This window comes from Idiotropiscis lumnitzeri, chromosome 13 (assembly GCF_059441095.1).
Source record: "Idiotropiscis lumnitzeri isolate Australia: NSW breed Sydney's pygmy pipehorse chromosome 13, RoL_Ilum_1.0, whole genome shotgun sequence".
Classification (NCBI taxonomy): domain Eukaryota; kingdom Metazoa; phylum Chordata; class Actinopteri; order Syngnathiformes; family Syngnathidae; genus Idiotropiscis; species Idiotropiscis lumnitzeri.
Window position 1 is genome coordinate 8,035,892 of NC_142403.1, and position 23,826 is coordinate 8,059,717.

The following is a 23,826-nucleotide window of genomic DNA, read 5'->3' on the forward strand; positions in this document are numbered from 1 at the left end:
CATTATAGTTTTGTCAGTATTGAAATAATCAGGTTCAAATAAGAGTAATTTACTATATAGAAATGACAAATAATGACTACAAAATTAATGCAGTAATTTAAACATCATACTCTGGGGATATGAGAGATTTATTAATGATTGGGCAAGCAAGTGAAAGCAACGCAACAGACCGTATATAGCGCCATCTTGTGGTCAACGACGAGAGGTTGTCATTCTTTGAATAGGTTGGCAGCAAATCATTAGCACGCATGCGTACTTGTTGCCGCCATCTTGGACGAATATTTACATTGTGCCATCGGAAATGAACAGCAGGGGGCACTGTTGGCTGATGCAAATCAATCAAGGGCGTAATACTAATCTCGCAATATATTTCACCCCTGGTTTATTCTCGACACCATAGGGCAATGTTGGCATGCCAGCCTGTAGAATAGTCACAAAGAGGGATGGCATTAATTTACGCACAGGTAAAAGTAAGATTATGGTCAAAGGGTGCAGCGTTATAAAGGCTCCTCCGCCCACTAGCTGATGCTAGCAGGTCACGTGGCCTCCTCCACAGTTTCGATTCAGGGCTCGGGCAGGCGGGGTCGAGATGGCGGACACTTGCAAACCTGTGTAGATTCTTTGAGAAACAAACATGCTGCTGATGTAATATTCAGCAATTCCAGTCATTTTCTGCACTCGCTTCCAGTCAGGAAATGGAGATAACGTCTGACGGAGAGGCGGCGGAACGCAGGTGAGTGACAGTCGGGAATGTGTCTGCGGACGGGTTGTGGGGTGACGTTTTAAACGCATAACTAATAAAAATGTTTTCCACGAGGGACATATTCGCGACGTGGCAACGCTCTCCAAAAGTAAGCTTTCACATAGACGGTTGTAGCCGGCAAAACTGTTAAAGCTAACGCCTTGCTAAGCTGCTAGGCTAACGAGCTGTCAATAATTTGGACAGTTCTCAAGTTGACATAAAGAAACGACGCGAATGCGTTGGAGCGTTTGCGTCTATGTGTGGTGGGGGTAGTGTGTGCCCTGCAAGAAGAACTTTTACCTTGTGTTTTATCAGAAACTCTTGTATGCAGTCTTTTGGAATTTAACTAGTCAGGCCTGTCTGGTGGTGAGAGCTCACATAAACGCACAGGTCACAGAGGAGTACTTTTCTGGTGCTGTTGCTTTGGTCTGAAACGTTGTACTTATCAACAAAAGCGCCTAGCCTTCGGTAAAGTTAAAATTAAAGTAATTGTTTTTCTGAAAAGCACTATTATGTCATAAATATTACAAAATCAAACATGAAAATGTAATTACATTATAATACTGGTGATGCTTGGTTTTATATTACTCACAGTAATATATAAAGTGAACGAAGTCCATTGAAGATCAACCAAAAAACACAGGATCTCATGTGCAGAAAAAAATAAAGAAAGAAATAACACAAAGTTCAGCCAAATAGTGCCCAACTGATACTTGATTTTACTTTAACCGGTGCACAGAAACTGTGAATAATGATTTTCAGGGAATTATGGTTCTTGGGCTGTAAAATGAATTGAATTATAGTTGACATTGCTGTTGTTTTTAATTTTAATTTTTTTGGGGAGAGAAAAACCCTTCATTTCGATCTGCTGGTGGGTTTAGTCCTTTTTCCCCCCTCCCCACTACTGTTTATTAACTAATTATGTTATTTATTTGGTATTGTTCAGTGATGAAAAAACTACAACTAAACAACAGTTATTCCAATTCTACTTGTGTGATATTATGTTCACACTGCCGCTCGAATATGATTTTTATAAACTTTCTTGCCCATTTTTTTTCATGCAGTGTGAACAGTTACATTGGGATTATTTATTTGGGATTATATATTTTTTTGGGACCTAGGTCTCTTTAGTATTTGGATAGAAATCGAGTATGTATCAGATGCGTCGTGCCATTGTGAACGCTCATCTAGACACGTCTGACCTATACACCATCAAAAGCGCATTCCGCGCAGGCGGGGAGAGTGCTAGGGAGGGAGACTACTGACAATCGTCTGTGAATCTGCAAAGGATTTTCAACTAGCAGTTGGTGTCTTTCTCTTTGGCTTGAATTTAATCCAACTTTAAACATGAAGCATAAAGTTGACATATGTGGTGATAGTAATGCAGCCATGGCCATGCAGACAGTTCATTTATTATGCGCGTCAATGATGTGATCTCATATTTGCTAGACGTCTCCATGGAATGAAGAGTGGAGTCAGAAAAGCCTCGCCTCATCTCACCAAAATATTTCCACCTCCTCCCGCATTTCTCCTCTGTCGATATGATATGATAAAATGAGCCCCGACACGCAGGACTATATTTGCTTCTGTAAACACTGTGCTTCATGGTGTTTTTTTTGTTGTTGTTTTTTTGTTGAGTTATGTTTACACACTTGTTTAGTAGAATTGTGTGGTTGTCAGAGCGAGTGCTTAACATACTGGTTAAGTATAATAATAATACAAATAAGTCAAGCGTTTATTAAGTTATCGACTCTAAGTAGATAAATATTATTGAATATCTTTTATATCAATTATATGGTTCATTAGTCTTTATTTTGGTGTAAGCCTAACAAAGATCAAATTGTCTAATACAATTAACTAAAACAGTTATGTATAATAATTCTGTTATTGTTTATTGTAATACAGATTAATTTATTGCTTGTTTTCTAAAAATGTTTGGGAATCTTGGACGCATAATAAATGGCATTTGCAATATTGAGGAAGAGAGAATGCAATTAAGTTATTTTTCAAAATGGTTCAGTCCTAATAGGTGTGAATGCAGGACAGCAAACATGCAGGGATTCACTGTAACTGTTGTTTTTTTTTTTTTATTTATATTTTTTTAAATGCCATCTTTCAGTGTACTTGTCGGTTGCACTTCAAAGGAAACAGAACATGCACAATATTGTAAACAAGGAACATACACAAGATTGTAAATAATGAACACTTGCACATGCACACAATAAACAGTAATTGTTAACAATCTTCCTCCCTGTAGCATATTTCATGACTGACTGTTGATGAACACATCACATTTCAGCTGAAGCCACATGACCAGTGTTTATGACCTGATCCTCAAGGAATTCTTTATCGGTTGCTCGTCCCCATTGATAAGACATTTAATTGCTTCTATGATTTAGTGGCAGCTTCTCAGTCGCCTTCCTTTCTGCTGACTTGAAGCACAAAGGACGATGTCCTATGTAGATGGGAGCCTGTGCTGAAAAGCTTCAAGAAAGTCGAGTTGTTTTATTAACTAAAACACGATGCATTCAGCAATGTGTTTTTTTTTTTGGTAAAATTACTTCGTCCATGGCACTTATATTAATCAAACTGATCATATAAGCCTGACAACATTTGTGGCATTTGACTTTAAGTAAAAACTCAACTTTTGAGGATGCTGTGTTTTAAAGGGGTTAATCGATTACATGATAAACGAGGGATGATTTGTCTGTCATTTATTAGCTGTCAGCGCTTTGACTCAGTTGCTGACATAAATTTACTGGAACTGAGCGCTTAATCCCTGCAAATATATCTTGGTTGACTTGAATAATGAAGTCAGTCACAACACTGCAAATGCCAGCACTTCTTCTACGTCCTTCCTCATTCCTAAACTTCCTCCCCTCATGTTTTCACTCTGCTCCGCGTGACTTTTCTGCCAGGCGGGAGCTCTGGAAATTGTTGTCCAGCCTGAAGACCACAGTGGAGGGCCTTCTGTCCACAAACAACCCCAATGTTTGGTCCCGTTACGGCGGCCTGCAGCGCCTGCACAAGGACATGAACAACATTCTCAGTCATGGACTGAAGAATGAGCAGGTCAGACACTCAGGCCAGTTCAATGTTACACCTTTTTTTCTTTTTTTTTTTGTGGCTGCTGAGAATATGTTGGTCTTCTTAGATGTATTCTCATTTCCAACACCACCTATTCTGTGAAACTGGTCCAATAATTAACAGCACAGCGCATGTTTTAAATAACATTTTAATATATTTAATTGTATTTAAACTACCGTTGACGGATAAAGACGTCAACGATGCATTTTTTTTTTTTTAGTCGGCTGGTAGTGAATGAGTTAAGGATAAAATATAATACGTTTGTCACTGTAAAATAATCCAAAATAACATTAGTGAGTCTTAGTTGACACATCATACTGTTACTGTGAAGTGAGTTCACGAGGAAGTGAGGAGAGGCCATTGTCAGACTGTTATACAAGTGTAGAAATAAATTAAATATTACGCAATATAATTTAATGCAGGGGTCTCAAACTCGCGGCCTTTGCGGCCCCCGCCTTATTATGAAAGTTTAATGTTCGTGCGGCCCGCGAATTTGATATGACTGGTACTTTACACTGTAAATTACACTGTAATTAAAGCTTTATAACTACAGAAGTAGGCCTACTCATCCCAGAACTATGGTTTATGCTTAGGATCTCTGCTATTTGACAAGATTTTGATTTGATTGACAGGAGACCCATGCACGAACAGGATGTGCAGTCTGACAGAGCTTTGCATCAGCACTAGCACAGACGGGACTAATTATAAAATGTAGGATTACCTGGTCACAGTGGATAAAATTGAACCGCGGATTATTGTTGGGCACATCTTCAGCTTTAAAACGAGGGTAGGATTGTAATTTTTTTTTCGATGTTTTAGTAGGGGTTTGATTGATGAATGTTCCACTCATGTTCAGGACAATTCATGTTCAGAAGAAGATTAAAGAACTGTTAATGCAGACATTTGACTCAATAATAATAATAATAATAATATTTATTTATTTATTACTGATTAATTTTCTTATTAATTCCTTATTTATTTTCTTATTAATTCCTTATTTATTTTTAAATCTTATTTTGTGTTAAAAAATAAAAATAAAGACATTTGTGAAGATTAGATTTTTTATTTTTTTTTTTCTTGGGGAAAACCTCATGCGGCCCAGCCTCACCCAGAATCTGCCTCTAGTGGCCCCCAGGTAAATTTAGTTTGAGACCCCTGATTTAATGTAATTTTTCCTGGCAAGTGACATTTTTCAATAAAAGATTAAAAAGTCAGATTTGCGGCGTGCATTCCATTCTTCTTTTATTATTGTCGCTTTAGCTACATTGTACTGAGAATACTGGAAAGAGATGCATGTGACTTAAATATTCATTTCTGGCTCTACGGTCATCAGATTTTCCCCCTTTGCCGTCACTGCAACCTTTCTTTGACATCATTAAAAAAGGCAAAGAAAAAGCATGTTATGTTTTATTCAGCCCCAAATTTTTGGGGGGGCAATGAAATGACTGACATTCATGCTACATTTCTCAGGAAATTGTTGTGGTATCATGAATTGTACGGTACTTGCTCTTCCAAACTGTAATGAATGTCAATATTTGCCATTGAAACCAGTTCAACCTGTGACATTATAACATCGCATCAGGCTTTCAAGAAGATGAATAATGTGATGATTTTCATGAGAGCAAACTGAACACTATTCTATTCTATTCTAACACAGTTTTGCCCCTTCCTGTTTTGAGTGTACGTTTTTTTTTTTTTTTAATACAAGTGGACTACATCATCAGTTGCATTTATGTATAAATAACTTATACTAAGTTTTTTTTTTTGGTGGGGATTTCAGGTGTATTACAAGCAGAGAGACTACTGGCCGTTTGTCTGGTGTGTTCGTTATATCAGCCCTCACCTTACCTCACATGTTGAACAGGTACATTATGATGCATGCACTCATAGGGCACATTATCAAATGCAGGAATTAAGTTAATAAAGTTAAAAGCAATAGACGAATTATGTACTTTTACATGAAATTGTTATACTTCTCAATGTCAATTTTAACTAAAAAATGCTATGTAACCCCTACGGAAGTAGAGCACGCGTGTATTGTAGCTACTAACATTTTACTTCGCCATGCTCTAAAGCTAAATAAGCTATGGACAGTAAACCTTGATGTTTGGTTTATTATCATGATATGATCCTCTCAGTAGTCTGTAGTTATCTTGCTGTCCCTCCTTGTCATCTGACCATAGTTCAGTCAGCTGGAGCCGGTACTGAGTAGCAGGGTGCAGAGTGCCGGCGAAAGCTACAAGGCCGAGCGCTGGTTGCTTTACAGCTTGCAGGTCCACATGCTGTCGGCTCAGCTCAAACCTCTACTCGGGCATCAGGGACATATAAGAAAATACTACAATGGTAAAGACCTTCGTTCATGAAATTGCCTTAATGATATACTATCGTTGCATATTTCCTTTTATCACTATGTTATCATTTGTTTATTAATTTAGTTATTATTTATTTTTTTATTTAGAAGATGCCTTCCTGCTCAGTGAGCCACATGTCACCGCCATGTTCCAGTGTCTTGAAGCCGTGGAACAAAATAACCCCAAACTGTTGGCCCAAATAGACACAGTGGGGGTGGGTCTGATTTCAATTTGGATGGGTTCGGAGTGCTGGTGCTTTTACTTATACGTTTCATTGATCCGAGTTCTGACCTGTTCATATTTCCAACCTGCAGCTATCCCCCCTAAAGAATCCGCCATGCCTCGGCCTGTTGAAGAGTCAGAGCCTTTGTGCGTTGCCCGGGGCTGGCGGGACCTGGAGAAGCGCCGACTCGGCACCCACAAGAGAGGCTTTAAACCGAAGGCTCACCACATCTAACTGCTCGCTCAGAGATGTGGCTGCCACGAACACCAGCGGCAACGTGATAGGAGACAGCAACAGCGCAAGTGAGGAAATATTGCTAAATCATAATCCAATAATAAGCAATGGATTTATTTCGGAATATGTGAGTTTCCTTTCAGAATCAAGATTTTTCTACGAATGCAATACTAAAACAAAACAACGACCGTGATTGCAAATGAGATTTGTTAATGTCCATGCAATGTAATTTTTAGAGCAAAAAACAAGTACACACCAATTAAAGTCTGCCAAAGCTAATTCACAAAGATTCAATTTCTGCGAAAATGTTTTTCAACATGACTGTTGTTATAGCGAGCGGCACCACGGGATGGTTAGCACATCTGCCTCACAGCTCAGAGATTTGGATTCTCCCATTCCCTCCACCATTTTAAAACATGCACGTTAGCTTACTTGAAAACTCGAAAATGTCTATACGGATGAATATGGGTGTGAATGGTTGCTTTTTTTTTTTTTTTTTGTTCCTTGCAATTGACGAGTGACTCATCACCTAAAGTCAGCTCCAATAGCCTCAGGCCCTCTTGGGATGCTAATGTGGACAAATACTGTAGAATCTGAATGAATAAATGGATGTTATGGGATGTCGACATCAGCAAAAGGTGGATATAATAATCCCTCAATTATTTATGAAAGATGCACTGAAAAACTCTGACACCAAAACTTTGGTGACCAAAGCTGCTTGATCTATGGAAGTATATTGAAAGTGATGCATCTAGACTGAGAGACTCGGCTAAAGTCTGATGAAGCTCCTCTCCTTACTTCAACATAGATCCTTGGCACCAAGATGCCACAAGATATATGACATGACTTTGACATGAACACAAAAGTGACAAATATCAGAGTTTTACTGTGAATAACAAGAAAAGTTCCAAAGCGAATGCATTGCAAAAAATACTGTACTTTTTTTTTTTTTCCCCCCTTCACTAATTTGTCTTGTGACTTCACCCCTGCATCTGCTGTGTTTTGTTGTAGATACTACCTCACGAGCCAGCAGCCAAGGTCCTCCTTGGGTGTGTTTGACCAGGCCGGAAGAGAGCGAGCGGGGTGTGACAACCCCTCCTGGACATGCGTCCATAGCTTCCATCTCTCTTTCACAGTCTCCCTCGCCCACGTCTCCACAGCCTGACACGGGAGATTCAGGTGACGGCGAATATGACGACGGTCCGGAGTACCTGGCCATCGGCAACCTGGGTCAACGAAGTCGCCGCAGCACCCAAAGCTCCACACACAGCAGCGAGCCCAGCGAGAGCAAGGCCCAGTCCCTGCAGCCAAGTTCTCTGGCTCTACCTCCACTCAGGCGCTCGTCTTTTTCAGAGGGCCAGAGAGAGCTTGGCAGAGGGTCTCGAGGACACACCCGCTCGTTCTCTGACACAGGGATTGCCCAAAAACTCAGGAAAGGTGAGCGCATCTGAACTAGTGTGCTACCAACCGATTTGATTACCAAAAATAAAAAATAAATAAATAAAATGTGATTCTTGATGGTTTCATCATACTCGCTTGCTTTGTGGAATCTTGTATTATGGCACAATTGGCTCGATTGGAACTGAATTGCTGTTTGTATTAGCTGAATCAATCAATATTCCTACTACAAACATGAGATTAGCATTTCATTACATTTCCTTTGTTGACTAATAGATTAATTGGGGCTTAATCATCCAATTTTCTTCTTCATTTTTAATGGGGTGCAAGTTTTGTGCTCCTGCTGCATTACCAACAAAATACTGCGATTGATTCAAGACTTGATTAATCAGTTGTTGATTCCACACAATTGTCTAACTTTGTACTATTTAATGAAGCAAATATTCGACTCATTGCTATTAGTGATGCATTACATCACTAAAACACATACTATATTGTAGACTGACTTTTTCATTTGACGTGATGTAATTTACGTTTGAGTCCATTTAGAAACTGTCAAATTCAGCCAAAAGAAAGCTCCTATTTGTTTTGAGATAGCATAGGATTATTACTCTTTTCTCTAACCTACAACTTCCTCCTAGGATTTTCTTTTCTCCCACTGGTTTCCCATCTTGGTTGAAGTAACATACTCTCTTTCTTTCTACTTCTTTTTCAACCGTTTGCGAGAAGGAGGGGCCCACCGGAAAATCACCATAATAATAGAGGATCCGGTAGCAGGTTGTCAGTGCAGTCCCACTGCACCCCATCACTTGAACACTTACACCCCTTTTTCTTTTCCGCCGCATGTGGATGAACATTCCTCATCCCTTTATATCACATTTCATTTGTGTTTCAAGACTGTTCATTTTGAGACCATCATTTGCACCTGTCGTACATCCTTGGAAGTCACATTATCTGTTCTCATTCAAAGTAAAGCTGCAAAGCAGAAGTCATTTTTTTCAGCTCTTGTGATCTGTACTACAGTGTATTTAATGGCAGTAGCCATATTTTTTTCTATGCATGCCAACAAAAAATGCTTTCATTTTGTTTAAAAAAATCATTCCAAGCCATTTTTTAATTATTCATTTATTGATTTATTTTTTTATGGATGTTGTAGCTTAAATGATAGTGAAAGTCTGAAGCACTAAATATGAATGTTTGATCCCTCAGAAACGGGCAGTGAAGACAGCTGCATTAAGGAGTACAATCCTTTCTCATCTCAGCGCAGTGACACCAGCACGCCCACTTCCCTTTACATGGAGTCCCGTAAGTTGAGATGTCCTGACGCTGCATATCTTGCTCAGTTTTTATAAAAGAAATGGGATGTGTGTTTTTAATAGCGCTACTGTACAGTCAATATCAGACTTTGCTGACAGGCAAACTGAACAACACGTCTTTTGAATTGGTGTTTATTGTTCTTGCCCTTGCTATTTCGTGCAATTTTAAGCAATAGTTTTTATAGTTGTTTTTATTTTCATTTATTTATTTTTTTTCAAATGCATTCCTGCTTACATACCAGAGCAGCCAGCCACAGTTGCTGATGCATTTTCTAGTAGAGGTAGACGCTATTGCAAATATTGAATATCAAGATTTTTCATTTATGTCATAATTTTGATTCCTTTTTTAAATTAATTTTTTTTTTTTTATTACTAATAAGAAATCCAAATTACCGCTAATTACGAATGAAATATATTGAATAAATACACTTACTATTTTGTGAAAATGAACACTAATAAATACGGTAACAAATTATAAATCAGCAAAATACTTGGAGGAGCATGAGCTGTTGTCGCTGCTTTTGAGTTTTTAGCTTCCACCATTTGGCTCTTGTTGTACTGTTTGGGATGCTGTTGTTTTAGATGACTGAACTAGTTTGTAATGTTCTTCACACTCTCCTTCCCACTTTGCATATGATTTTTACTTGATCTTTGTCGACTGGCGTGAAGCCCAACCAGCTCCTTATTCTTCCAAGGCAGCGGCAGCAGATGCACGGCTGTCCTTCAGTCAGTGCCAGAAAATGAGCTGATGGTCAAACTGTGTTGAAATGCTTTGCACCAATGACGGATCGTTAGCCATGCATACCTAAGGCGGTTTATCATCTGGGACTGCAAGGCACATGCATGTTATGTAAATCAGACACTACAAATAATACTTCATTTTATTTACATTTGTCATTTATATGTATTTTCTTTCCCTTGGGGGGGCTGATGTGGTAGAAATGTTTCATAATGAGTTCATGTTGTTTCGGTGAGTGAAAGGAGTAAAACTTAATGAGTATATTTGCCTCCACCCACCCCTAAGTCTTTCTTACAGGGCCTCTCTTTATTGCTGATTTTGATCTGTTGCGTGTGGGTGTGGAGAGTATTCCCTGCGATAAACAGGGCTTTATTGTAGTGTGTTTTTGTCTTATGGTTTGATGGCATACTGTTTTTGTTTGCTTCAGATGGGTCTCAGTACAGCAGGAACCCAGATGGTTTGTTCAGGAAACCATCAAAAGGCCAGAGCCTCATCAGCTACCTGTCAGAGCAGGACTTTGGCAGCTGTGCTGACCTTGAAAAGGTGCTCCATTAATTGCACTTGATGCTGAACACTCAAATGTTGGAGTTGTCACTTACTGTAGACCAGATAACAAAAATATTCACCTCTTAAAACGAGCTATTGTTTCTTTTTTCATGATGCAGGAGAACGCTCACTTCAGCATCTCAGAGTCGCTTATCGCAGCCATCGAGCTGATGAAGTACAACCTTCGGCGTCAGCAGGAGGAGGGTGATGAGGAAGGAGACAGTGACGCTGAGATTCAGCAGCTCAAGCAGAAGATCCGCTTGCGCAGGCAGCAGATCCGTCGCAACCGCCTGCCACTCTGCACGACCCCCCAGCACAGTGAGCTGCAGTTAAATTACACCCATCCGTACAAAATGAATATAGACTAATGTATAGCCATTACTCGGACAGTCACAGAGAATGCATCTGGGAATTTGTTTTCATCCTGTCAGAACTGTCAATGTAGATGTAGTTCATCTATAATGTTTCACAATTGAGGTGTCTAATCCAAAGCCTGATTGATTAATTAATCCATATTTATTTATATTGGACCGCTCTGCTCTGTAAAAAAAAATCGTGAATAAGTGACACTAATTACAATTTCTTTGGGAATTACCATATCATCATTATCATTATTATTATTTTAAACCTTTTTTTTAAATAAGCAGGGATATAGTGGCATTTCTTTCCCTGAAAAAAAAAATATATTGGAAAAAAAATTGTATGCATGTACTATATATCAATCTGCTTTTGTTGGTTTGTAGTTTTCCATTCAACTGATAGCAGCGGTTCAAGGAGGAGCTCCCAGGATTCCCATCACGGCCTATCCGATTCTGACTCTGCAGAGGAGGTGGAGGAGTGCGAATTAAGAGGTACGAGGATGGACGGAATTAAATTGACTTGATGAAGCGGAAACTATGGGTCCACATTCATAACCCCATCATCACATTGTCTTCATACCACTAACTAAACATGTCACCGTTAATCATTTACCACATATAAATGTGAAGGTTGCAGACTAGTTGGGTTGCAGTGTTAAGCGTCTTTGTAATGTTTTACCAGTCCCTATTTAGAAATAATTGGTTCATAATGATGCAAAAAAAAAAAAAAAACACATTTTGTGCTGAGTATTTTGCTCTGAATAAGAAGCCCATTTTGGATTCTCATATGTGGTGGTGGGATTGCAAATGATTTGGTTTGGTGTTCCTAGTCTCATTGGAAATGTGTGGACTTGTTTTGTTTTGATTATAAACATCACTCACGGGTGACTTATTGTGTGCATGTACATGTCGTTATAGCCCTGTGAGATGTGCTTCAAATATTGTGCGTCTTGGGGCTTGGGTGACAATATGTGTGCATGTGTTTGCATGCAACGCAAGCAAAATATTTTGGTGTTTGAAATGTCGGTGCTGTGTGGTGACGGCTGTGCTGAGTGTTAGTTTTTGTCTCTCAGATGGCTGTGAGGGTCAGTCCCTGCTGGCGGTGTCTCAGAACGGCCTCTCCTTGTCACTTGCCTCCCTCTTCTCAGGTATCTGCTGGCTGTTCAGAGGGGCGGGGTTCCTCGTGAAGGAAACACGCTTCTTGACTCCAAACTGACAAATTCTGTCTCATAGGCTGTCCTGATGAATTCGTTCCTACCGCTTACTTCAAAGATAATAACGATTAGGTGATAAAAATGTCAAATCTGTTTGGTGGTCATGTTACTTGTTTTGTACTACAGAAGAATGTGCGGAGATGTTTATTTTCAATTTGGAGTCAAGCTGGCAAGGGTTTGTGCAGGTATTTGTTGCTCAGTGCTCTGGTGTTTTTGGAGGGGGCTAATGCTTGTCGGGGGGACTGGTTAGTCCGATCATCTGTATAGCTCCCATCCATCCTCTTGTGTGTCCTCATTTCCTACTGGAGGCCAAGTAGTGTCATACTTTGACTCACACACATTACCATCACTTCCTTTTATCCAGCGCAATTCTAACTGCTTTTTGCTTTGAGTTGTGACAGTGAAATGGCCATTTTAGTGACCCTTTTTAACATCACCTTAGAAAAACAAACAAGTACAAGGGGTCCTCGGTTTGCGATGGAGTTCCGTTCCTGTGGCACGAAATTTGAACGAAATCAGAATCACTTAACTACGCTAACGCAACATTAAAGTCTTTCTAATAGTAAAACTGGTCGTATCTATTGCAAAATATATCCAGTCCAGCTGTAACTCAGCGTGTGTGCCACTTGACTGTGTACTCTTTCAACCCTGTGCAAACTGAGGACTCCCTGTCCTGTATATCTGAATACTAATTGATCTGTAAATTATGTCTTCGTTGAAGTAACTAACTATTGCATCATTTATAATATTATTGGCCCAATAAAACATGGTCCTCTGTTTTTTCCCCCAGTAGTAGTATCGGAAGGTATGTCCTGCTGACATGATGTGCCCCGATGAGTTCACTTCTCATTTTTATGTTGTGGTATGTTCCAGAAGCAGACATAAAGCGCAGCGTAAGCTCCAGTAACAAGTCTTTTATGAGCTCAGAGTCCATGTAAGTAAAACATGTTGTCGTGCACTTTCTTGGAGCTCATCCAACATTTAGGTGCAGCTGCACAATTTAATAAAATCCGGAAGGTAACCAAATATTATGAATGCCGTAACGTGGTGGAGCTCTAAACCATTGCTTAACACTCTGGGCGACAAGAGCATGAGTACGGGTTTTTACTTTTACCTACTAAGCATTGGTAATGCCATTATGTCTTTCAACTGTGATGAAAGTAAGTGTGTTTTATTTAAATCCAATATTGGTCAGCTCTTTAACATGGTGCATTTCACTCAAATGTAACACTTTAGAATAACAATTAGTCATTGCTGACATTTTTTTTTACATCCAACTGCATGTTCTTCGAATGTAGACTGTAACACAGGGCTATGTTTTGGGTTACGTTTTGTCTCAGTCTGAGCACTAGCGAACACTACGTAAAAGGTTAATCTCTGACAAATCAATAAAAATCGTTTATTAAAAGTCTTGGCAGCGGATTTCATCAGTTGTCAATTTTATCATAATCACTGATTAGTGGAAAAAAAATACAATTGACCGATTATTCATTTATTAAAAATAATCATTAGTTGCCGACTAGGTTATCACTGTGCATTCCTTGCCTCGCTCTCTGCCTACATTACCCGATTAAATCCAATATTAAAATGAACGAAACAAATCTTTACAACTGTATGATCATGTGTGTCAACTCAACCATAATAGTATTAAATACTATCCAGAAAGTAATGAACACATTGACTTTTATTCATAAGGTGTCAAACATGAACGGGAGCTGCGTCAAACTACGAGCAAGGATTTATTACAAAAACTAACACGGTTACATCTGTACAGCACTCAAATAACTCCTGAATCAAAATAATTAATGAAAGCCATTATGAGCACATTACACTGTAAAATACAATACACCAAAACAGAATATGAAAACCTAATTATCAACTATTTTGGATGACTGATCAAAAAAAATCTGTTTTACACTCGTGTGTCAACACAATTTTCAAAACGTGCCAATGGCAGCATTTGCTGTAACAAATGTCTGTAACTTTTACTATAACAAAATATTTACAAAAACATTTTTAGAATAGTAATCTTTTTATGACGATCGATGCATTGATAAAAGGATTATCGTTCCAACCCCAACTCCGCACGCACATGGCTGACATGCCTCCGACCAGAAGGGTAGCCTTGTGATGTGCTATTGCAAAATTTCTGTGAGCTAGTGTAAGTATCGGTACACTCCTAGTGTGTTGTAATTTATCCTTTTGTTCCTGGATTAACTCTGTGATTCTCCTTCAGTTCCACCTCCTTCCTCCAATCCAACTCAGCGGAGTCGGTCGCCATGGGTTTGCTCAGACAGTTTGAGGGCATGCAACTCCCTGCTGCCTCTGAGCTTGACTGGCTGGTTCCAGAACATGACGCGCCACAGAAAGTATGTCTTTCTGCTCGCACTGAGCACAGTGATGCTACAACAAAATTCATAATGCGGTTTATCGGCTGTTTCTCAGCTGCTGCCCATCCCGGACTCCCTTCCCATCTCTCCTGATGACGGAGAGCATGCCGACATCTATAAGCTAAGGATTCGGGTACGAGGGAACCTGGAGTGGGCGCCGCCTCGACCACAAATCATTTTCAACATTCACCCTCCACCCAAGTACGTGAGCATCAGCATTTTCTCGTGTTGTTTTGTTTCTAGCCCGAAAGCAGTTTCATATTTTCGGCTTCGGAAAATTAACTCATTTCATGTTCTTCAATCAGGAGGAAAATCATTGTGGCGAAACAGAATTACCGCTGTGCTGGCTGTGGTACTCGCATCGACCCAGGTACAATACGCGACTACAGCGGTTTCAACACTGATTTGTACCTTTTTATTCTTGGAACAAAGGCCATCTTCCACATTTCTCTCACAACCTTTTCATCCTTTGTGGCGCAGACTATATTAAGAGACTACGTTACTGCGAGTACCTTGGTCGTTACTTCTGCCAGTGCTGCCACGAGAACGCGCAAGTCGTTGTTCCCGGTCGAATTCTGATGAAGTGGGACTTCAGCAAATACTACGTGAGCAACTTTGCCCGTGACTTGCTGAGCAAGATTGCAGGAGACCCGCTCTTCAACCCAAATGACATCAACAGTGGCCTCTACAAGAAAGTGAAAGCTCTGGAGTCTGTCAGGGTGAGCCATTCTAATGTTGTATTCGGTCTAAAAGGATGGCAAAACGTAGCGCAAGCAGTATCTGTGGACAAACTATATCTGGTGAGTGAGCAATATCCTGATTGCATAATGGGAGGTGTGTGGCTCATGATTACTAGGTTAGGAAAGCAAAATGAATGAAACCATTCATGCAATTCACGCCGGTTATCAGGATGATGCTGAAAATGCAATATGCCTATCATTGCTGCGGTGTTGCAACCAAGTGGTGAACAGTAGGAGGTAACATGATGTACAAAATAGTTTCTGTAGTATGAGTAAGGTAATTGAATAAAATGGGATATGGCGATATTGTTTTACACCTCCGTATACTGTACGTTGGAAGGTATCCACGATATGCGGAACGTCACATGCTGAAACACGGAAAACAAGTTAGAGGGTTTCCTGTGTATGTTACGCAGATGACATACATGATGGTTTGACGGCGAACTTGTTGAAATTTTGTTTCTTTTATGACTGCTACCTTCGGACAAGATGTTGTAGATGTAAACATGAATGAAAGCCTAAACATGGGATATTGTCATCTTTGGCAGTCTCCTTTTTCACATTTTGTTATGTTATAACATTCTTCCAAAATTGATAAAATTCACATTTCCTCTAAATGCAACATGACAACTCATTGTTAAAACGTAATTCAAAGCGTTATACTTTGTTCATCCCTGCTTTGTTCATTTTTTTTTTAATTCTCGTCCTTTTTTCTTTCGTTCAGATTTTAAGAATGCAGCTGCTTCATATGAAAACCCTCTTCAAGACATGTCGCTTTTCAAAGGAGTAAGCCTTGTGTTGTTTTGCCATTCACCCTCACGTCACATCATTTGGGCCAATGTGTACAAAATGTCACCTCTTGTTTGAAACCGCTAATAATGTGTGCATGCTTGTCATCTCTCAGGGTTCTTGAGCAGTTTGACACGCTCCCCTGTCACCTGACTGAGGACCTGCACCTTTTTTCCCTAAATGACCTTTTGTCTGTGCGCCATGGAGAATTGGCCCCCCGAATGAAGGAGTTGCTGAAACTCGGCACTGTGCACGTAGCAGGCTGCGTGGTAAGAGAACCTTTCTTTTTTTTTTTGTTTTTTTTTTTCTTTTTTTCTTAATTTATTTTTGTTTTGTTTTTTTAATTCAGAATATGGACTGTTTATTTGACTTTAAGTGTTTGTTGTCTTTTAACCTGTCACTGTAACTCATTTTTGGGGTTTATTCATTCAGCCTCCGTGTCTTCCAAATTCCTTTTGGAGTTTATATTTGTAAATCTTTTAGGTATTATAATGCCACTGTATGAGGTTATATTGAATAATAATGCAAATATCGACTCTGTCAAACATTTATTAACTGGAAAAAAATATTAAACTCACATTCAACATCCTTTTAATATTCACACAATGGAAAAAGTTAACCCCAATGATTAGCAATACAAGAAAACACACAAAGATTTAATGTGCTGTGTGACGTCACTGTTCTCAATAAAAACTCCTGTTGAAACTGATATTTCCTTAAGAATTAGCACTGCAAATAAGTCGTGCAACGCCAAAGCAGGAACAAAATGCAAGCAGAGTTAATCCCTTTATGCTTGTGTGACGTCTGTGCATGGCGCCATCAAACTCCAATGTTTTGAGTTATTTATTGTGGCATATTTTTTTTTTTTTATAATGGTTTTGTTGAATTTTAACAAAACAAAAAGAAATGTTATTCAAGACAAGTTTGCACAGATGGTTCAAACACAAAAAGTAGATGTTAATGTAAGGGTTGGATGTAGAAGTATCATACTCAATGGATTATCAAATAAATCAACACATTTTAACAATCGGCAATCATTTAGAACCATTGTTTAAATTGTAATGGTCCAAATCCAATTCAACAGTAACTACTCTGAAAAGCAGACTGATTTATCTTTTGTGTTTAATTAAATTCGACATTTGAAAACATTGGCCGAACCAGTAACTGAATCAGATTGTAAAAGTTTGGTGAGAGCAACATCAAGGCCTCTCATGGGCTATTGCTTGATCTTCGTTTTTTTTTTTTAAATAACTTGTGAATGAGCAGTACCTTGTACAATGATGTTTTTGTAACAACACTTTAATGCAACATCTAATGGAAAAAAAATCAAATTAATTGATTCTAAAATTATTGGTTGTGATAGCTGATCCAAGCTCTTATTTTTTGGTCAGTTCTCTGTGGAGACTAGAGCCAGTTATTGTTATGACGTGAAACAAATTAGAAATGGTTCTTGGTTTACAGCGAGGACATAACACACATTGATTACGCACATGACCATACAACAATGTGGGAAAAACAAATCTGCATATTGAAATATTGATGGTCTTGTTTCAATTTATGCACCGTTATGATTCCTATCTTGGCCTGTTAAATTCAACACTAAACTATTCTATTCTATGAATGCCAACATGTGGGGAAAATAGTTTAATTGTACTTTTCTGCCATCTAGTGGAAGAGCTTTTCATTGCTCTGCCTTTCACTCGAAGTTACTAGTACAACGTGAGTGTATATATAGATGGAAAATCTTTTTTTTTTTAGTAAATACATATTATTGTACCAATAAACTGAAATTGGATATATTTCCAGCAATGCACCTCATCACACAATATTGTGCCACGACGTAGTGGCTGAGAAATTACTGAACTTTACTAATGCCGTACTAAAGACATAATTACAGTAAGACAAATTTTGTATTTTGTAAGAAAAACGTAAAAAGTATTGGACATAACTTAGTGTGCCTTCTCGTCACGTCACAATGTGTTCTTAGATTGCAATGCAAACTAGTTTATTGAGTCATGAAACTGAGTTAAGACCAATTTAAATCAAGGACCCCCCCCCCCCCACCTGTATAGATGAAATTTGTCACAAAGCAATAGGAAGTGCTTCATTTTGGTCATCTGTGTCCAGTCTGCATGCTCTTGCTCATCTCTGTGTTGATCTTTTCCAGTTGTGCCAGGCAAAGGGCTTTGTGTGCGAGTTCTGTGGCAACGACAAAGACATCATCTTCCCCTTTCAACTGAGCAAGTGCCAGCGCTGCGAAGGTGAGCCCTCTCTGCTGGTCGCAGGCCTGGGCGGCCTACGAGTGCCCCCTCGCCGGAGCTCGTCTCCCGTTATCTGGATAGACTGGAAGATGGCCAAACCTCGTAGGCTGGCAAGGGCCCTCTCCAAGGACCGGAGGGAGGGCGAGGGCGGGGAGGAGGATTTGGAGTTAGCTGATGGGGTGGACTGCGGGGAGCAAGAGCAGTCAACAGACAATATAGCAGAGGGAAAGGGAAAAATTGGATTATTTCAGCACTTCTCTCCTGGGAAATTAACCAAAGCGTTTACCTGGCACCACGGAACTGAAGAGGAGCAAGAGGTGACAGGTGGGAGTGAGTCTGAGAAGGAAGGCGAGGAGAGAGATGATGTTTTCAGCAAAGACGACGGGCCTAAGAGTGAGGAAGGCGAGCAGGGTCATGCAAAAAAAATCAGTTTACTTAAAATTCTCCACTTGGATCGACTAAAGCGGAGCCTCTCTAAGCGTGACAGGAAGAACAGTAATAGCGAGACGTGTAGCAGCCAAGAAAGTTTAGAGGAAGTGGGAAGCGCTCCAGGCAGGCAGCAGAGGTGGTTTGGTCATCTAGGCCGGACCTTCTCTAAAGGAGAACCCGACGACAGCAAAACAGAAGCAAAAGAGGAAGAAAGACATGATGAAGAGCTTGAGAGGTTGCCTGAGCCAGGAGGCGGCACTACGGAAGTGGGAGAGGGGAAAGCGATTAAAGAGGCGGAGGACAGAGAGGGCAAAGCAGAGAAATTGGCAGTCTCCGAGGTGCGGAAACAGTCGGCCGTGTGCTCCCAAGAGCCAAGCGTGACAAACGAGGACAGCGGCGGCACGGATGACGGCGGGCAAGTGGCTTCGGCTCCCATCCAAACAAACTGGCGAGCCCGGAAGACTCGTCGTGCCCGCCGAGTCACGAGAGGCAGACAGACATGTGAAAAGAGGGAGGGCAATGGCGACCAATGAAGACGACGTTCATGGATGACAAAGAACGGACTCGAGCGGCTATGTAGAGTTCAGCACCAAATGATTTATAGCCTGGCCAAATTTGAAGTGTTGAATGGGTATTTTGTCACATGCATTTTTCTATTTTATGACAACAAAGTCACATTTGATAAAAAGTTGCGTTTTCTCTTATTTATTGTCTTTGCTTTTTCTGTGTGGGAAGCATTGGAGCTGAAATTTTCCCCCTTTTTTCTGAAAGTCTTCAACACCAAATTGGATTGACTGCAAAGCCGCAATTAGATTTTCATGAAAAATCTTAATTTTGTAGGTGAAGGTCAGTTGCACTCTTTTAGATGTCTTTGAGTCGCTCTTCTTTCTTTTGAGCTTTCCTCAGCCCTTCGGCTGTGTGGTGGTTTCCTATTTCTTCCTGCCAACTCTCAGTACGTTGGTGTTTTGGGAAAATTCTAAATGTCGTCGGTCATGTGGTTTGTGAATGCACAGATTATGGATTGCTATTATTTGTTGTCACCAGTGTGGTGGTGGGTGACTTGAGGTGAAGATGTTGGGATTACTAAATCGGCAGTCTCCTCTTCCTTGCTTTGCTCTACTTTGCCCGCCTTCAGCCTTTTCCTTTTCAGGGTAGCTGCATGTTTAAGGACGGCAAGATTTTAAAACCAACGTAAGACCGCTCCTTTATTTATAAATGTGTCAAGGAAAAAAAAAGACAACAATGTATTCTTTGAGAAATAAATTGTCCAATATATTTTGGATATTCTATGCAAAATACGTATGAAACATTTCGGCAGTGATTGCAGCTTGCACTGCATACTATTTAAAAATATATTCCAAAAATCACAATCAAGGCTATTTCAGGCTCTGCGGACATCCTACTTTTAAACAGAACTATCAACAGAACAGGGCGGGAGCAGTGAGTCAGATGTTCAACTTATTCAAATCCCATCAACAACAGACACTCCCCCTGTTACTGCTGACTGCGTCGAAAGACCAGAACGGTGACACAGAAAAGTGGTGGAAAAATGTCAGGCGGTGTGAAAGGGGCCTTATATTTACCCTTCTGCATTTCATTTGGAACATTTCTCAGCATGTTGCACTTTCATTCCATTCCCTTGTCTGCTTGTGTCCCCATCGTGCAAATTGAAGCCATTTTATGTTCATTTTAGTTTTAATGTGTTAATTTTGTCAACATTTTGACATTCCCATGCTGTTATTTGAGTTTTATTCCACATGAACATGAAATAAACACCTTTTGGAATGTTTTACTCATGGTTTTGTCTCAGTCTCTCATAGTTGGTCGTGCGTGTGGAAGTTGTTTATGATGTGTAGTGGTTGACGGACCGGATGTGTCTGAACTGGTTAAAAGCGCAGTTGACAATGTCAACTTTCTGCTCGCAATTCCCTCCTGCCTCTCTCCTTCTCACCTTTTGCACCTTTTTATAGTCTGCCTCTCATTCTGATTGGCTGGCACCGTTCCCCGAAGGCAAAACTGGTTGGACTGGTTATTTTGTGTGAACCATGTTTGCCGTCTTTCACGCCTTGCTTAGTGTGTCACCTGAAGATATTGACGCTAACTTGTTTTTCTCTTGTTTCTCCACCCAGACTGCAATGCTTGCTACCACCACGTCTGCTTCAGGGTCACCAAGGACTGCCCTCGTTGTCAGAGGCTGGCCGAGCGGCGCGAGAGGATGGCGCGCAGGAACATGGAGCAGCAAGAGGACGAGGGCGGCGGAACGCGGAGATGAGAAGTAGCAGAAGAGCACAATGTGACTGATTGTCCCATTCAACCCGGCCATGTGTTTTGTCAAACTAACTGCTATTTATTGTCACAAGCACCTTTCACTCTTCGCACTTGACACTGGCGAAAGCGTTGTGGAAAAAAAGATTTGTGCAGCTTTTGTGAGAAGTGAGTGTCGCCATGCCAGGTGAGATGTTGCAATTCCTCTACAAGAAAGGCAAGCTGTGGTGCAGCGCCATGCCACTGAGCCAAAATTGTTCATTTTCATCAGCACTTATTTGTTTTCTTCTGCAGTAAAACATGCACACAGCTGATAACCCAGGGTTGACGTTTCTCTTTTTTTTTTGGCAACAATTGATTTTACATGCTTACACGTAGGAAGTTATTTTAAAATGAATTGTTTTTTTAAAAAAAAAATCAAGTGGAAAAAAAAATTCAGATTGATTTTCGATGTACATTCCTCCCACAATTTAGTTTTAATGGCTACTATGTTTTTTGTTTTTTTTAAAGCCATAGACGCCTGTCCTCGAGACCCCAAAGCTAGCCTTGCAAGCTAGTTTTGCCAAACTGTAGGTCTTGCCTCTGAAGAAAGGGTAAGGGCAAGCAGCAATGGTACAACCCTAATAAAACATGTAGATATGATAACATTTGGACCAGAACTTTGCCGCATTTTTCCTGTTGACAGGACAATACAATACAGTAAGCAGAAAACATGTCTGACTACCTCAGTAAACCTTTTGATGAGCACCATGGTTCATTTAAAATGGATTTGCTGAAGGGTCGTTGGCATGCTGACAAGCTTTTTTTTTTTTTTTTTTTTTATTTAAATAACAGAGGATACATAATGTATTATTTGCAATTTCTGGGAATATAACATTATTATCCAATGACGGGCCATGAGCTAAAACTAGGTTCAAACTAATGCTAGCAGCACCGTTCAAGATATGATTAGATTTAGCCGTGTACCTTAAACCAGAACTGAAAAACTGAGAAAGCCAGCAGTCGACCTTAAGATTGAGTTGTTCCAGTCGTGAGATTTCAGGGTGATGAAAACATTCTTAATTGGCTCTTTTTTTTTTTTTATTCCACTTCGCATTGTGTGTTCTGTCATTAGACTGACTTGATTTAGTGTGTGTCTACTTGCTGTATTTAATGCACAAAGGTTTACACAAGCCTAATCAGCACTTAACTTTTTCTCCCGGAGAAATTGCGATTTATTGCACTGATGTATGTTTCTTTTTCTTTTCTTTTTTTTCTTTTTTTGAGGAGGGGGGGAGGTGGCGGTGTGGGGCTGGATATGTCACATGTGCGAACAGTTTCTGATGTTTTATAAGAACATTATTTTACACTCTCCATCACTGGTGTGCACAACAGCATAGATGCTGTCCATCTCAAATGCACATTATGAATTGAATCCAAATCCAAGCCGATCTGGCCTTTTTATTTAATGGATTTTTCTTCAAATTATCTGATTAGCCCATAAATCAAGACAGTTAACAACGGAATATATTCAAAAAACCCCAACGAGTCAAATTTCTGTTTTCAATCCTTTTCCTAACCATTTCAAATGATGTCATTTGACTGGTTTGGTCCTATTTGTAGGCCCACCTGCAGGAGACCAAAGCACTTGCGTCCTGAATGAAATCTCATCTGCTTATAATGGAGGTTCAGCACCCACTACTCTATGTGGGATTGAACGTGTACTACAGATGAAATTATTTTCTAATATTGAAATGTAAATTGTTAAAATTCATGTGTTATCATTGTTACAGAATTTTATTGACAATAAAATAATGGCTTGACTGTTGTTGCGGGATGGTGGTGCTTGTTTGCTGCACTCATCCACCAAATCAAGTCATATGTCACAAATGAGGCAATGATGCTAAGCCTAACATGTACTCAACCTATTCTTATAACTTTGTACCAAGCTTTTATACTTACTTATACTTATTCAGGTCAGGGATGAGCAACTGGCAGCTTGCGATCACACTCTTGAGTGGTGTGTTGATTAAAGGGATACTTTCCTAATTTTGCAATTTTCAGCAATAAAAGGTTATAAGTTTGCCTATATTAAATTTGAGAATATAATCAATACCTTTAAAAATGCATTTTGCCACTTGCTTTTAACTGAAAATGACATCTGTTGTTTGATTGATTGTTACCTGAGTCCTCAAGACGTGAATTTCAGTCAACAGCAAGAGACCAACTGCATTTTTGTTAATTGTACGTGAAAAATAATTAAGGTATCACATTCATGATAGACTATTAACTCTGATTACTGCTGAAAATTACTAGAAGACCCCCGATTATATGCAGCTTGACACCTATGAATTGATTGAATAATGCCATCCACAATCGTGGCCAAAAGAGACAGAAGTGGCCCACAGTTGACAAAATTACAGTTGGCAACTCTTCCCTGCACACAAAATAAGAAGAATCACACATCTGCTGATGCACTTCAAGCAATGGAAAAACATGTATTGTATTTTGCCATTTTATTTATTTATTTATTTTATTGAACAGCATCAAATCTTGGCGTTATTGTTATGGAATAAGCAGGTCGCAACAAAGTAAAGAAAAAGGCAACAATTGATAAAACTGTGTGGTTATATTGAGGCTATGGCAAAGAAGAACATGTGCCTGAAAAGTGATTCCCTATTCTTTTCCTCACATTATAATTAGTTTTTTTTCTATTTTTGAGCAAAGCGTTAATGTGTGCATTAACACTGCATAATGGAATTCA

At 39.7% G+C, this 23,826-nt stretch overlaps 1 protein-coding gene across 6 annotated transcripts; it reads left to right on the forward strand.

The window, feature by feature from the left end:
* Window positions 1–335: 335 nt before the first annotated feature.
* On the forward strand, window positions 336–22,890 carry rubcn (rubicon autophagy regulator). 6 transcript variants are annotated; one of them, XM_088312981.1, is made up of 22 exons: window positions 342–733; window positions 3,661–3,814; window positions 5,610–5,693; window positions 6,013–6,172; window positions 6,288–6,394; window positions 6,495–6,705; window positions 7,649–8,074; window positions 8,765–8,812; window positions 9,245–9,340; window positions 10,518–10,633; window positions 10,756–10,954; window positions 11,380–11,487; window positions 12,069–12,143; window positions 13,083–13,143; window positions 14,446–14,578; window positions 14,655–14,800; window positions 14,905–14,969; window positions 15,080–15,318; window positions 16,064–16,125; window positions 16,244–16,397; window positions 18,296–18,389; window positions 20,948–22,890. In XM_088312981.1, the coding sequence occupies exons 1-22, from the start codon at window positions 696–698 to the stop codon at window positions 21,088–21,090; spliced, it is 2,919 nt and encodes a 972-aa protein (XP_088169107.1). In that variant the 5' UTR covers window positions 342–695; the 3' UTR covers window positions 21,091–22,890. The 6 variants fall into 6 exon arrangements, with proteins under 6 accessions (XP_088169104.1, XP_088169106.1, XP_088169105.1 ...); XM_088312978.1 differs by lacking the exon at window positions 20,948–22,890 and having other exon boundaries at window positions 336–733; window positions 18,296–20,610; XM_088312983.1 differs by lacking the exon at window positions 12,069–12,143.
* The last annotated feature ends 936 nt before the right edge of the window (window positions 22,891–23,826 follow it).